The sequence below is a fragment of the Neolamprologus brichardi genome, chromosome 2, assembly GCF_056152115.1.
Source record: "Neolamprologus brichardi isolate AB-2024 chromosome 2, ASM5615211v1, whole genome shotgun sequence".
NCBI lineage: Eukaryota > Metazoa > Chordata > Actinopteri > Cichliformes > Cichlidae > Neolamprologus > Neolamprologus brichardi.
The window spans coordinates 2,753,767-2,770,439 of NC_142105.1; the positions used below are offsets into that span (position 1 = coordinate 2,753,767).

The 16,673-nt window shown below is 36.7% G+C and overlaps 3 protein-coding genes across 4 annotated transcripts; all 3 read right to left on the reverse strand.

The window, feature by feature from the left end:
• Positions 1-267: 267 nt before the first annotated feature.
• LOC148106042 (uncharacterized) lies at positions 268-2,124 on the reverse strand. Its single transcript, XM_087830196.1, has 6 exons — positions 2,082-2,124; positions 1,674-2,003; positions 940-1,293; positions 701-832; positions 531-568; positions 268-426 (listed from the first exon to the last, which is right to left on the reverse strand). Exons 1-6 carry the CDS (start codon positions 2,122-2,124, stop codon positions 268-270), a joined length of 1,056 nt encoding a protein of 351 aa, XP_087686322.1.
• Positions 2,125-6,625: 4,501 nt separating this feature from the next.
• Positions 6,626-8,230, reverse strand: LOC148106043 (uncharacterized). Its single transcript, XM_087852294.1, has 6 exons — positions 8,188-8,230; positions 7,767-8,075; positions 7,264-7,599; positions 6,976-7,104; positions 6,828-6,883; positions 6,626-6,748 (listed from the first exon to the last, which is right to left on the reverse strand). Exons 1-6 carry the CDS (start codon positions 8,228-8,230, stop codon positions 6,626-6,628), a joined length of 996 nt encoding a protein of 331 aa, XP_087708420.1.
• Positions 8,231-12,873: 4,643 nt separating this feature from the next.
• On the reverse strand, positions 12,874-14,519 carry LOC102781214 (hemicentin-1-like). Of its 2 annotated transcripts, none has more exons than XM_087852282.1 (6): positions 14,429-14,519; positions 14,009-14,338; positions 13,556-13,912; positions 13,310-13,429; positions 13,100-13,143; positions 12,874-13,008 (listed from the first exon to the last, which is right to left on the reverse strand). In XM_087852282.1, exons 1-6 carry the CDS (start codon positions 14,517-14,519, stop codon positions 12,874-12,876), a joined length of 1,077 nt encoding a protein of 358 aa, XP_087708408.1. The 2 variants fall into 2 exon arrangements, with proteins under 2 accessions (XP_087708408.1, XP_087708412.1); XM_087852286.1 differs by having other exon boundaries at positions 12,874-12,999; positions 13,316-13,429; positions 14,429-14,471.
• Between the last annotated feature and the right edge of the window lie 2,154 nt (positions 14,520-16,673).

Genomic DNA, 16,673 nt, shown 5'->3' on the forward strand with positions numbered 1-16,673 from the left:
GAATGAAAAACATGGAGGACAATGTGGAAAGGACCAGAAGGAGCGTAGTTTTATTATTATTTATTTTATTATTAAAATGACTGCCTAACTTTTCAAAGTTTTCTGAGATTAAAACTAAATTAAAATCACAATACTAAATACAAGGCAAAAACTGCATATTACACAATATATTGTTATAATATACTGTTCAAATATTACATGAGCATTTTCAGAAGTGCAACAGAGGCCCTGTGGTGTTTATTGTCCCACATATTTTCAGCTCGGGGTCTAACGATCAGCAGTTTCCACAGGTGAATCGTTGATCAAATCTCTCACACCAGTGTAGACTGTCTCATCCTCTGCTTTCCTGGAACTCATTTGCTCCACTTTGTCAGTTTTTCTCCAGGTGAAAGTTGTTGATGAATAAACGACTGAATCTTCAACTGTCTGTAGGAAAATGGAACATTTATCAACACTAAAGGTCTTGACTACAAATGATTAGAAGTATTTACCTATTAATTTCCCCATTACGTTTCTGACATACACCCTACCTGCTGACTCTGCTCCTCACCACTGACTGTTCCAACATCTGTTTGAAACACAGAAGTTTTAGCTTAAAGATGCTTTAGGCTGACTGAAACAAACCAATGATATGAAACGTGACGTTAGCTTTTGCTAAATACTTTTAGATCTGACTGACGAAAGGGGAAAGTTTTATTACCTTTACAACAATTACATGTTTTCTTCTTGATGGTATAAATGAGGTAGGCGATAACAACCAGACTTGTAACCAAAACAGCACATAACAGAAAGATGGCTGTATTGGCCTTCTGCAAATTCCATGTGGTGAGTTCTAGAAAAATACATGCACCACAGAATATGAATTTTGGTATCATTAAAAATGATATCAATGCATAATAATCTATTATAAATAATAAATAATAAAATGTTAAAATGTACCTTTAACATCCAGTCTTATTCCATTCCCAAAAATGATCTGTCCACACGTGACCACAGCACAGTAGTACGACCCGGCATCAGAGGAGCTGACGTTCTTGGAGAGGCTGTAGACACATTTCTGTGTGGAGGAAGCCTCTTGAATCTTCTCACATTTATCGCTGTTTTCATTTGGATAGATTACATTAGGATGAGATTTATCAGATCTAACATTGAACCAAAACACACTGTGATTTCGAGGACATGTTTTGTTCTCAGAGTTAGAGAGAACTGAACACTGCAGAGTCACTGGGTTTCCTGGATGGACATGACCAGAAGGAAACACTTGAATGGTATCATTGATAGTTGGTTCTTGTCCTGGAAAATATAAAAGAAGAAATAATTAACATGTTCTACCCACTTTTTAACTAACAAAAAAGAAAAACTAAAATTCACGTTAAAAAAAAACCCCCAAAGTAATTCAATTCACCTTTAATCCTCAGAAATGTTCCCTTTAAAAATATCATAGCAAGCAGCTTAACTTTTATGCAGTAGTAAAGACCAGTATCACTTTGATTAACTTCAGTGATTTCCAGAATAAATGTTCCAGGTTCTTGTTTTGTCGTAATATGGGGAGTCTTGTTAACACCAACATAATAATAATAATATAAATACATAAATCAATAAATTCATGTTTTACTCATTTTAGTTAGATATTGATTTGTAAACATGGGTAAGAAATAATCAGTTCTGTTTACCTTTAATTTTTAAAAATGTTGCATTTAAAAATTCCATGTCCAGTTGGTCCACTTTTATGCAGTAATAAAGACCAGTGTCACTTAGCCTAGTTTGACTTATTTCCAGTATAAAGGTTCCAGGTTCTTGCTTTGCTGTAATGTGAGGAGTGGTGTTAACACCGTCATAATCAAAGGTAAATGTTCCTCCCATGAATTCAGGCCAGCTTCCAGAAACAATCCTGATCCAATACAAGGTAGCATCATATTCAGATGTCGGGCGTTCACATGTCAGAGTCACATTTTCTCCAACACCAATAGTCTTCGTTCCAAAGAACAGATCATCTGTGCACCCTGAAGATAAAATGAAGCAGATGAGTTAACAATAAATTTCTGGTTAAATTGGAAAAAAAAAGCTGACTCTAAACTTACGACAAACTTTGAAGCTCAATAGTGTGCAAAATATGATCAGCATTTTCTGATTAATCCACTTCTAGTTCATTTCCATTTAAGCATACTATAGCAAGGGGTATCTTAATATAATCACATTAAATGGGAGTGAACAATTTCAGAACAATCTGATTGGCTGTTCGTCATGTTGGTGCTTTGCTGTACTACCACAGTGGAAATAATAGCAACCATCTTTCCGGTGTAAACAACTGAAACAACACCAACAGCACAGTTTTCTTTATGGTGGGTTTCTGTAACTCACACAAAGTGAACATGAGAGATGATATGGTGACTAAAACATTATAAAACTGCCTGTAAATTTCCAAAATACTAATATGGTTAAACTGTGTACCATAGATCACCTTTATTAACTTTGATAACATAAATTAGAGACCGTAGTGTTCTCAGCTTCCAAAATTTACTTTAAGTCGTGATTGTCATTAATCTTAAAACTACTACTTACGGTACTTTTACATTTATCATAATTTTATTATTTAGCATTTTCAGGATTTCAGGACTTAAGTAATGCAAAATAAGTCATAGAAATAATTGTCAAAAACACTGGATTACATATTTTCAAAAAAACATCTCAAATGCCAATTATGCTCATTTCTTTCATAAATTACATCCACATACGTATATATTTGAGTCCAATTAAGTTCAGTGTGAATGGATTACCAATGTTGACCAGTTTAATTCCACTTACACATGTAATACAAAGTAGATGTCCATATGTTAAAGCCATATGCTCAATCACAATGAGAAATGGCAAGAAACAGTGGTGGTGGATGGTCGTTATTTGATGAACATAAGGTACTCATGCATGTATAATTCAAATTTATGGATATGAATGAGACTTTATCATTAAATAAAATTGACATGCTGTTTCATGAGGTGCATAAAGGATGAAACAGGTCAATTTTGCCCTTTGATAAGTGGTTTCCAAACAAAGAGAGAGTTTCATAATATATCATGCATAATTTACCTTTAACAGTGAGAAATCAATGTTATTTTTGTGAAAGATAAATGATAGCATGCTTTAAATGGTACTAAAGGTGCATAAATGCTAAAACAATGGTCATCTTAACAAGTTGCTAGGTAAATGGCCTGCAAATGGTCTGTATTTATATAGCGCTTTACTTGTCCCTAAGGACCCCAAAGCGCTTTACACATCCAGTCATCCACCCATTCACACACTGGTGATGGCAGCTACATTGTAGCCACAGCCACCCTGGGGCGCACTGACAGAGGCGGTAGTTGCTAGGCAACATAATGATATCATAATTTCTGATATAGTTAGGAATCTTCATGGGCAAAAGATGTACCACATTGTGAAGTTTAATTGCTGAACTCTGGTCTGAGAGAAGTTGCTTACCACTTACCCAGTTCACTTTGATAAAAATACAAATAATTATTTGATCTTTGGCACGAACAGTTCAGTCAGTTAGCTCGCTGTAATTTTCTGAGACAATCCTGTGGTCACATCTTCTATGTACACATAGTCATATGTATATTGACTGCTACAAACACATAAGGTAATAACTTACAATTATAGATTGTGACTTTTTCATGCCTTACATCTTTTGCATGTTCTCATAACAGTACTTGCACCGGAAACTCACAACGATACCAATAAACAGGAGTGCTGATGAAACACTTCTGTGTTTGAGAGTTCAAACAAGGCCATGAATACAAAGAGGTTTTTCATCTCATCTCTGTTTGAGTCTCAAGTAACTGATCTTGTACCACTGGTGGAAGGTTGAATACAACTGTATAATTAATATGAATAATTATTTCAAAACAAGCTGCCAAAGGGTATGTGAGAAAGGGAAATACACAGAGACCTGCTCAGTCATGCTGTGATCACTCTTAATCACATGTCACTGTGGGCAATGGGGGAAGGTGTTCATCATTCACTTGTCCTAACTTTGTGTTTCCTTTTCTTTCTTTTAGAAATTGACTTTTAATTGGTTGCCAAACTGTAAACTATACAGTAAGTTTGGCAACTATACAGATCATTGCAGTGTGTTTAACCCAGAGCTGTAACAGACATCCATCCAGTTTAAATCAATTATCAATTAAAAATAAAACTAACATCACATTTGGACACACAGTTGTGTTTTTTAAACAATGTTCCAACAAACACGTATAACTGAAATGATCTATTCCAACTGTTCAACTCAAACTGGCCTGCTGAAGTGCAGCTCTTCTCTCACTTCATGTCTTGTGAAAGATCATACTGAGATCTGCTCTGAGTAAACAACTTCAGTAGTCAAACAGCCCACCACAACTTTTGTCTGTCAGTGTAGCTGCTGACTGTGTATCTGCTCATTGTTCTCTCAACTTGTAGGAGAGAAATCAAAGAAACCATAGCTGAACAATATTTAAATGGAAGATATCAGATAGTGGCATTATTATAGAATCGAATAAATACAATAGAATAGCCCTTTATTGTCATTGTTAATGTACAACAAAATTGTGTGTGCAACTGTGCAAGAATAAAATATAAATAGTAAGCTGGCAGGAATGAATAACAAACGGGAGAAATACATACAATCAAGAGGAAAATATACAAAACAAGAAAGGCACACAAGAGACAGCAGGTTGCAAAGTGCTTGGAGGTAGTGCAAAGGACTAAAGGCTTTGTGTGAATGGCCTGAATGATGAGGTTACTTAGACCAGGGCTCAGATTGGTCAGGTGGGTGGGAAGGAGTGGGGTGTATATGTGGAGGGAGGATGGGGTGGGTCGGGTGGATAGTGTTTGGTGGGTCTGAATGTTTGTAAATCTGGAGGTGTGGGACCTGATTGACCTTAGGGGCCTACCAAAAGGCACTAGGTCAAACAGGTGGTGAAGGATCACCTGTGATGGCTCAGGTTGCCCGGAGACAGATCTGAACATGTCCTCCAGGGAGGCCAGTTCTCTTTTGAGCGGCATTAATTACCTTCTGCCAGGCTTCCTGGTCTCAGTTGCGGCCCTGTGTACCAAGTTAGAGGGAGAGCACGCTCTCCACCAGCGACTTCTGGGCCAGGTTATTCAGGACAGGGAGGATGAGCAGCTGCTGCTGGGCCTTCTTAATTAGAGCTTTGGTTGTTGTGGGTCCAGGTGAAATGATTGGAGATGTGGTTGGATTGGTGTACAGTCATATGTGTACAACACGTAGAGGAGGGGGCTGAGAACAGAGCCGTGTGGTTATCCGGTGCTGAGTAACAGTGGGGTAAGAGATGTGGGGGCCTGGGAGTCTGACTGATTGAGACCAGTGAGTAGGAAATCTTGGTGGTAAGGAAGTCTGGGATTAAAGTGTTGAATGCTGAGCTGTCATCCGTCATGAAGAGCATCCTTAGCTCTTCGTGTTCTCCAGATGGCTCAGCGATCTGTGAAGGGTGATGCAGACAGTGACAGCATCCTCTGTTTGCTCTGTAAGCAAACTGGTGGGGGTCGAGGGATGGAGCTAGGCAGGCTCTGATGTGCTGAGCTGTATCCATTTAAAACATTTCATAACTAATCTTCTCCAGACTTCATGTTTGTAGAGGGAGAGTGGGTTGAGCTGAAGGTGTGTGTGTGTGTGTGTGTGTGTGTGTGTGTTGGATGCTTGGATGAATGTCTACACCTGATAGGGCTGGTTGTCTGTGAGGAAGTCCTCGATGCTCATCTCGTAGGCCTCTTTTAGTTAATTTAAAAAAAAAAAATGCATCACACTTAAGTTGACAGTCAAAAACCTGCACTATTTGTGTATGTTGCTCTGTCCATCACCATTACTCAGATTGTGAGAAAAATGTTTTAAGAAATTCACAAAAGTTGACACTCCGGACTTTTAGGAGGAGAACGCTACTCTTAATCGAGTGTAACTACTGGCAAGGACGACAACAAAAAAGCCAATGTAATGTAATGTAAATCATTTTTCTCCTGGTTTGCCGTTAATATTTAACTGTAAAATAGTTTTTAATAAACAACACAATGTGTTATTTATTTCAAAGCGGCTTACATTGACTGAGAGGTTTCCAAAATGCAAACTCCATAGCTAATTAACATCAAAAATAACATCTATATCAACTTTTAAAAAATTAACCACAATCAATATTAAGTAAAATCTTCAAGAAATAATTAGTGAGTTGAATTTTGTGTTTAATATGGCTTTAATATCATCGCATAACTAATCACTAATTTCTAATCTGAAGAAGAAGCAAATTAGGAAAGACTTTTTTCCATGGGCAATAAGGAGATTAATCTGTGTCTGTGATTTTAATACCATGACTATTTATACCTGTTTATTACTTTGTACAAAAACATGCATACATATACAAATGATTATTGTGAAACATCACAATAAAAACATTTTATTTTTCAAACTTAAAAACATTCAGTTGTTTGCATCTGTTGTGTATTTATTATCTTTGCATGTAAGCTATGACAAAAACCTAAAAAAATAAAATTCATATTTTCTTTCAGTTTGTCCAAATGATAAATTAAATTTATACCAAAAACTTTGTATAAACATTTGCATCCACATTGATGAGTTTGATAGATGTCAATCCAGTACAAGCGCCCTGACATCGGTGTAGATGCTCCCTGCAGGTTGTGTATCTGTTGTCCTTGATTTGCTCACTTCTTTAAAAGTTGCGAGAGAATAAACCACCGAGTCCTCATCCACCTGAGGAAGCATCACATATTAATATTTACACATACAGACATTAAAACATTCTTATAGCTCAGAGTTATATTTTATTTACCTGCAGATTTTCTTGACCACCATCTGGAACGACATTTGTTTGCAGGCCAGCAGCAGCTATATCGTCACATAAAAGCAGAGAACTGAAATGAGTTTACTTTTGCAAGTATTATTTGATACATTGATGTACAGTATGAGTGACTGCTTACCTTTACAGTCCATATATGGTTGCGTCTTCAGGTTCTTGATTGAATAAATTAGAGAGGCTATAACAATCAGACTTATAGCCAAAGCAGCAGATAACAGATAGAGAACTGTATTGTTCCTGTTGACTGCCGACACAAAATGAAAATAATTTGCCTAAAACATTATTAAAATGGTTGTTAAAAGTATTTTTTAGTTATTTGATTAATCATGTTTAGATTAATATTAGATTCAAAACTAAAATCAAATCAAATGCACAAATATTTTCTCCATTATATTAAAATATGATGCAGTATCACCTTTTGTTGTATCTTCAGACTCCACACATGCGGCCGTGGCGCAGTAATACGTCTGAGAATCGAAGGTGCTGAAGTTTCTCAAGTAGCTGGAGAAGCATTTCGTTGTTGATGGTCCATCCAAGTTCTTTTCATATTCAGCTCCACCATTTGTATGAGTATGATTCAAACTGGAGTGAAGTTTATGTGATTTAGCATTCAAACAAAACACAGTATCAGCTGCTGGACATGCTTTATCCTGGCAGTCATGGAGGACTGAACACTGCAGCGCGAATGTAGGTTTCTCATGGACGGGATCAGATGGAGGAGCTGTAGTGAAAGCTGGTTTTGGTCCTGAGAAACACATCGATCATTCATGTTTATTAAAAAACAAATTACAAATTCAATTATGTAAACAGTCCTTTTATTTACACATGAATAAATGTGTAAACACAAGCAAAAAGTAAACTATGTAAAGTCCCAAATTTTTGTAGGACCTAAAGACGTTTTTGTGTACTTACCTTCAACTTTCAGGAATATTCCATTCAAAATTTTAAAGTCTTGTTTTCCTGTTTTCATGCAGAAGTAAACTCCTGTGTCACTTTGCCGTGCTTTTGTAATATACAGAACAAATGCTCCGGTTTCTGTTGAAGTTCTAATGCGCTGATCAGCACTCTCAAAGCTAAATGACCTCCCTAAGATTTTAGGAAAGTCTCCAGAAACAAGCTTAATCCAAAACAAGGTTCCTGCTTCCCTACGGGGGCACGTCAGTTTCATCTCCTTTCCAACACGAACAATCTTTGTCTCGAAAATCTGTTCATCTAAGCAACCTGAGGAAAAAATCATACCTGTCAGTATGACCCAACACAGAATCGCCCGAATCCTCTTCTAAGTTTTCTGACTGTAACATATTTTTAGTGCAGGCAATCTACATATACTTACGTCCAATACTAAGCATCAGATATAAATAAAATATATTCCTCATTTCTGGTCTTTCCTCTTGGTACTGCTGTATTAAAAACCCAGTGAAATGATTTGTCTAAATATAATCACATGAAGTGGGAGGAAACTATTTCAGAGGAACCTGATTGGCTTCTCGTTGTGTTGGTATTCCACTGCGTCGTGGAAACAACATCAACCACCTTTCCAACCTAAGCACATGAAACAACACCGATCGTAGGCTCTGTCATCTTATGTTTGGTTCTTGTTGTTTCTCAAACTGAAACTTATAGAAAGATAAGAGATAGCAGATTTGTTTATATCGTATCACCTGGAAAGAAATGTACAAAAAACAAATTTTTTAGGTCCTTTATGCTGATTTACACAGTGGTGCAAGTGCAATGTTGACAGACTTCAAGGGGGAGCTAGACCCTGTCTTAAAGAACTGTCCGTGTTCCCACCACATGTCCAGGTTTCCTCACAGACAGGTCGGGATCTTCTTTGAAAGACTGAAATGGTAAATGGTCTGTATTTGTATAGCGCTTTACTTGGTCCTAAGGACCCCAAAGCGCTTTACACTATACACAGTCATCCACCCATTCACACACACATTCACACATTGGTGATGGCAAGCTACAGTGTAGCCACAGCCACCCTGGGGCGCACTGACAGAGGCGGTAAAATCACATACAAGTGATTATAAGGAACAGAGGTCATACAAAGGTCATACAAAGGTCAGAATGTATCCAGTCTGAGGGTACCTTGACACAGACATAAAATCTGCACCCACAACCACACTGCACTGCCTGACCTTAATCCACGAGGCCTGGCTGGGCCTACACAACCTGGGCCTACAGCTTGCAGAGATGGTTAGGGGTCTGGTGCTTTGTAGATCAGGAAGGAGTCAAGGGCGGAGGACCTGGTGGTCCAATCCCCAATTGACAAATATGGCTATGCTGACAATAAACATAGATGAACAAGTTAGAATCCATTTATTCTAAAATAGATAACTCTAAACTAACTGCAAAGTTAACTAAAACAGATATCAATAGTTTGGTGTCATAAGCTTATAAAAGCACTGGGCGTGTCAATTCAGTGGGTGCAGAAAACACAGTCCAAGGTCCACTCACACCCACTTGATCATCCTAGGTTGTAATGGTGATGTAATTGTGATGACTGTAAGGTTCTCATGGCGTAGATAAAAGAGGAGAAGATATTGTGCAATAGTAAATATTTCTCTCCAGAAATAAGTACTGTAAAACTTGAAAGAAGGCCCAGGTCTAAACTGACCTGCATCTTATTATGAAGGCATGGAATATGAACAGTATGTAATGTCTAATGAATTATTGCAAAAGTAAAAATTTAAAAAGTTTAACATCTCATTCACATATGCATTGTCTTCAGCAAACTTCTTGCCATTTCTCGTCCACTCTGCTCAGACTGCAGCTCTCCTCTGCTTCTTAGACCTGAAAGCCATTTCAGCTGCTCTGCTTCAGATTTGATTCTTTATTCATTTGGATTAGCAAGTCACACTCTGGACTCTATGCTCAACTTTGCTTTGAACAGCCAGGAAACTGCACTGATCTGCATGTCCAGCCACAAGCTCTGCTCTGCTCAGCCCTATTCTGTCCTGGATAAACATCACATTCAACACCAGCAGCCCAGCAGAAGTTATTATCTTTTATGCAACTGCAGTCTCCCTTTTATTTATCTGCACGTGCATTCACAACATTTTCAGAAAACCTGACCTCCAATCTTGAGGTCAAGGTCACTGAGATTTGAAGTCGTCCAAAGTTTTCAGTAGATACACCTATGTTATCTATTGGTTCATTATTGAATTATCGCATTCTCAGACTTGGGTGTCCACATTGCCCGCTTGGACAGCAGGGTAATGTCAATACCCCATCAGCCTTTTGCAGTTGAGGGGTAAAAACAAAAAACACATTTTCTCTTATTTTTTTTGCATAATTTGCCTTTTCTTTGTGTGACAAACACAATTCATAGTCTTCATTGTCAAGCAATACATGGAAACTTAAGCATTTCTGTGGTTGGGCCTTCAAATAAAGGTGTGAATAGAAAAGCGGCTTTTCTTTTCTTTAATCTCAGGAAGCTGGGCTCGCAGTACCGTTTTATACTGCGAGCCCAGTTTGTTATGCTATTCATAGCATAACAAACAGCTTACAAGAGCATCGAGGAGGTAGAACAGGAAAGAAAACATCTCCTTGTCACATTCTTCACTGGTCTCTGTGGCAAGGTTTTTAATTATTGCCAAAGAACTGGCTATGCTTTACTTAGCACAAATAGGCAGCTTGTCAAAATTAATAATCAGTGACCTAGTAATGCAGTTGCATGACTGCTGCATGCAACTGCATTACTTTGTGATATATATTGGTAAAAAAGACACTAGTGGTTTAAAAGAAGAAAAAAAATGCCTCCCTTACATTGTAAGGGAGGCATTTTTTTTGTAACAGGGTTTGTAAGAAAGACTTTGACTTGGGAAATGCTGTTTGGGTGGATGTTTTTCATTTTTATTATAATGCACAAAGAATAGTCACCTGACATTGGATGGAAGACCAGGGCCCCATACTATGAAGCCTGTTCAGCATACCAGAGACGTCTTTTCATCATCTGGATTCACTTATCCTAACACACAGTCATGATAATCGGTCACACGAAGCTGGTTATCAGCTCGCTGATCTAACCCAGGGTTTCCCTTGTGCATTCACGTGAAAGTGGTGGTGGTTTGATGCTGCCAATAATCTATCAAAATTATGTTTCACAGGTTACATGATTTTTTTTTTTTACCACAGCAATTTATCCTAATGCTTGCCACCTACCCCAGAGACGTTATCAGACAGTGATTAGTAGCTGCGATGCAGCAGTAGATTAGAATAAAGCATAAGACAAATAAAGTATAATAACATTAGTGGAATCTAAAGTATCTTTGCTGATCTTTAAAAAAATAACGTAAATCTGAATTTGTAAAACTATTAACACCCCCCAAACGTAATTTTAAATCCTTATTTTATGAAATCTTGTGGTTAGAAAAGCTGATAGCACTTTATATTAATGTCACACTATTAAGCATTGCTAAGGTATTAGTAAAGTATTAACAAGTGCTACATTCATCATTTATATAGTATTACCCCTCCTAACTATGTTATATATGAATACAAATGCATTATTATGACTATGATGACAGTCAATAAAGTTCTACTCTTGACGTCCATAAATGTGCCTTTTCAATGTCACACTTAGCCTTTTTATAGATGTTGTTTTTACAATAAGCCCCACGTTTCCAGAGGGTAGAGGGCGTGTTTTCTCTACAGAAACAGTTATGTGAGGGAATGCAGAGTGGTCAGTGGACATCTGTCTCTCCTGCTGCTTTGAGCATGTACATGACAAAAGAATTTCCCTCGGGATAAATAAAGTTATTTTTATTCTTATTCTTATCTTCAAGATGGTGTGGGTTCTTGAGCTAAAAAGTTAGCAGCTGAGTGATGGATTTAGAGTAGAAATGTCCCCAGCTTCTCACAGACAGTTTACAAAATTTGCACATCGACAAACACTGTCGAGCTGTCCAGGTCATTCATTCATACAAACTTGCACAAACCCTTGGTACTTTCTGTCACAACGTCTCTCAGAGCAGGCCATCGATCACAACCACATTCACTTCACCCTACAAAGTTCTTCACAATAAAACAGGAAATCAACCTCACTAACATAAAAACAAACCATATATAATGCAAATGCTTTTTTTAAACTTATTAAACACATTGACCTCCTTTTAACATGAATTTTAAAACTTTCTCTAAATATAACCATTGTTATTTTACATTTTAACATGGATTTTAACATTTTCAATATTTCAACGCATTTTAATAGTTTTCAGTTTTACCTGGTTTCAAACTAATAAGTTGATTAATTAAAACAAATAAACCAGTTACAGAAAATCAGGAAAATATAAAATAACAAACAAAAAAATCCACATGTACTAAATAAATCAATAGGCTAATACATAATAAACCATGTTTGTTTATAAATAATCTATATTCATATGTATCATTTTGATAACAACAATGCTAATATTTGTATATAGAAAAAATTACATTTATTAATTGTGTAAATTCCCTGCACCTCTCACGCGCGTCCACATGACGTCCAAAAAATGTACGCAGTCCAAAGTTAAAATGTTGAACGTCAAATTGGGTCAGGGCTGGACGTCAAAATCATGGACCAAGTTCAGACGTCGTACAGATGTCCAGAATTGGTGATTGACCAATGGACCCAATATAGACATATAGACATATTGGACGTCAGACAGACGTCCAATATTTTGTGGTTCACATAGGTCAATTTTGTTGAAGTGTTTTAAATTGCACTGATGCATTAAATAATGGTTAAGATGATAAAAAGAAAGATGGGAAGCCCCCTTGGCAAGTAAGTAAGCATTTATTTAAATATATAGCATCATAGTATATCAGCAAAATGTATATTTTACACTTCCAAAAGAGCATTAAAAATACAAACTGGACAATAACACAATGTGATGTTAAAATCATACATGTTATTATAATATAATTTGTGGGTTTCAAAAGTAAAATAGAAGACATATGTTGTATGGCATTGTTGTTTGTCATACAAACATTTGTAATTGGTAATATCACTTAAAATTCAGTTTAAAAATAGTTATTTTACTGCAGAAGCACTGATATCAGAGTAGACTGTTGCTTCCTCTTCTGCTTTTTCATTTCTTCTCACTAGTTTGCCACTTTTCTTTATGGTGAAAGTTGCTACTGAATAAACCATTGAGTTCTCATCTCTCTAAAGAAAAACATACAATTTTTGGAGATAAATAAAGTGAAAAAAAATTCAAATGCCATTAATTTATCTTTGTTTCTGATTTACACCTTACCTCCTGATTCTCGTGATTGCCACTGGTTGTTCCAAGATCTGTGTCTGAAACAAAAAAAACTAAGATGAAAGACACTCTTGGCTGATTTTAAAAAACAACTATGTGAATCAATTCAATTCAGTTTTATTTAGATTCACAACAACAGTCACCTCAAGCTTAATCAAGTGACGTTTTTGCAAAACAATGTTAGATAGAGAAGGGAGAACTTACCAGGGCAGCAAACACTTAAGCTCTTGATGAGGTAGGCTATAACAATTAGACTTGTAGCCAGTGCAGCAGATAACACAAAGAGAACTGTATTGGCCTTCTGCAAGTCCCATGTGCTGGGCCCTGGAAACATATAAGAATCCCATCATTAGGATTTTTGTTGTTGTTGTTACATTAGAAATTTGACACCAATGTATTCAGCTGATATTAATATATTCTGAATTATTTGATAAACGTTGGACACTTTACCCTTAATGTTCAGCTTTGTTCCATTTCCAAAAACGATCTGTCCACATGTGGCCACAGCACAGTAGTAAGACCCAGCATCAGTAGTGCTGACGTTCTTGGAGAAGCTATAGTCACATTTGTATTGGGAAGGATCCTCAAGACTCTTGTTACATTCATCACCAGTATTCCCATGAGCATAGATTAGACTGGGTTGAGACTCATCTGTTCCAGCTCTGAACCAAAACACACCGTGATTTCCAGAACAAGTTTTCTTCTCAGTGTTAGAGAGGAGTGAACACTGCAGAGCCACTGGATCTCCTTGATAGACATGATCAGATGGAGGCATTTGAAAAATGTCAGTGACATCAGGTTCTAGTTCTGGAAAATATAAAAGACAAAATAGTTAAAATATTTCATTCACTTCACTGAGAAAAATAAAAATAAGACTTTTCGAAAAAAATAAAACATATTGACCTTTAATTGTAAGAAACGTTCCTTTTAAAAATGTCATAGCAAGCTGCCTGACTGTTATACAGTAGTAAAGGCCAATGTCACTAAGATTAACTTTACTTATTTCAAGAGTAAAAGTTCCAGGCTCTTGTTTTGCTGTAATATGGGGAGTTTTGTTAACACCATTATAGTCAAAGGTAAATGTTCCTCCCAAGAATTCAGCTGAGCTTCCAGAAACTATCCTGATCCAGTACATGGTTTCTTTGTACTCCGCTGTTCGGCGTGGGCATTTCAGAGTCACATAATCTCCAACAACTAAACTCTTTGTTTCAAAGAATAGATCATCTGTGCATCCTGAAAATAAAATGTGAAAAAAGCAGTGAGATATAGATTTGTAAATGCTAAATTATACAAATATATGAATAAATAAATAAATAAACTTACTACCAACTCTGACGCTCAGCAGTATGTAAAATATTATCAGCATTTTCTGATTAATCCACTTGCAGCTCATTTCTATTAAAGCACACAGCATTTAAAACATATTATAAGATGATGCAACTTAATATAATCACATCAAGTGGGAGGGAACAATTTTAGAACAATCTGATTGGCTGTTTATTACGTTAGTGCTTCACTGCACTACCACAGTGGAAATAATATCAACCATCTTTCCAGTCTAAATATATGAAACAAACCATCAACATGCTTTTTTATATGGTGGGTTTCTTCATTTCTGAGGGCGTAAACCTAAGAGATGACACAGTAAACTAAAACACAAAAACAGAATTGTCTGGATATTTTCTAGAATATAGAAGCAACAGACTTTATCTTACCTAACATGGTCAAGCTATTTAGGACTCATAAAATTGTTACCATTATTAGCATGACCCACTATCATAACATAAATAAGTGAGGCTGTCACGATCCTGGGTCTTATGACCCAGTGTTTTGAGTTTAGTTTATTTGGATGTTTATATGATTAAGCTCATGAGTTTTTCTAGTTCTTTGTTATTAGATTCCCCTTGTGTCTTCCAACCCCTGTTAAGTCTCCCCTGCTCTTCATGTGTTTCATGTCTGTGTCTTATGTTGTCAAGTTCTGGTTGTCATGTCTGCGTCTCATTATGTTTCCTATTTTATTTTGAAGAGATCTTGTGTTTTTATATTATAGATTATGTTTTGAGTCCTTTGTTGTACTGTTTCTTGTTTCCCTAGATTTCAGTTATGGTTATCATAGGTTTAGTTTGGCTTTGTAATATGGCTTCCCTGTGTTCAATGTTGTGTCTACTGTGACCTTTTTGTACCATGTTTCTGGTCCCTATGTTCTGTCTTCTCAGTTGCTGTTAAGTTTGCATGTTTAGAGTTCAGTCAGTGTGTTTCCTGTTTTACTTTGAAGGTCCATGTCTCATGTGAGTGTTTCTAGCTTTGCTTCCCTTGTCTCGTCCGGCCTGATTACTCCCAGCCAGAGATGGGCAGTAACGCGTTACTTGTAACGCGTTACTGTAACCCGATTACTTTTTTCAAGTAACGAGTAAAGTAAGGGATTACTATTGCAAAAACGGTAATTAGATTACCGTTACTTTCCCGTAGGAACGCTGCGTTACTGCGTTACTAAAACCGTGATTTTCTTGCGATAATGTCTCATGACAGTGACGTAAGCGAGTGTGATGTTCGTGACAACAGCTGTGTGCAGATCAACAATGGATCATATATCGAGTGCGGGAGAGAGTATGAGCATGCAGCGTTTAAAGCGTGGAAGTACTGACCTTACTTTGAGTTTGATTCCATAAAAAGTGACAAAAACATTAGTGTCCGTTGTGCGTGGGAAGAAAACTTCTTTTTACAGCGAAAAAACCCCTAAACTTCCAAGCAAGCACCGAGTAGCTACGACGTAATGGGAAACTCACAGAGAAACTGCGGTATCCTTCCACTGACCGCTGCGGCACACCTGCACCAGGGTAAACCTCCGCCTACTCTACTCCTGCTTTACAGGTGAAAATAGAGCAACAGGACCGCTAGTCTTTGACTTTATTTATTTTCTGCTGTGTTTTACTTGCATCTGAAAGAGTGAGTGTAAACACAAAAAAATAAATAAATTTAAAAAAAAAAAAAAATATATATATATATATATTTAAATGTTAAACTAATTTCTTCAAGTCAGAGAATGGTGCATATAATTAAAATTTTGCTTCATGCATAAAGTTAAAAGATTAAAACTAATAAAACAAGTTTTAAAAAGAGACTTTTCCATTTGATTACATTTTGTATGATGGATTATGTAGAAAAAGTAGAATTGGGCTGAAAGATCTATCACTTTATCACCTATTCAGGTTGTAAATCATGTTTTTAAAAAGTAACTAAGTAACTAAGTAATTAATTACTTTTGAAAATAAGTAATCAGTAAAGTAACGGGATTACTTTTTTGGGGAAGTAATCAGTAATTAATTAACTGATTACTTTTTTTAAGTAACTTGACCAACACTGCTCCCAGCTGTGCTCTCCTTCTGTGTCTCATTCCCTCGTTATCCCTCTGTGTATTTAAGCCCTGTGTTTCTCTTTGTCAGTGTCGTAGTCTCCCTCATGGCTGTGTTTCCCTGTGTGTCAGTTTATCCATGCCCCAGTTTAGTTTTGTTATATTTTTGTGCCATTCTGTAATAAAGCAGCTTTTTGAGTTTTATTCCTGCGTGGT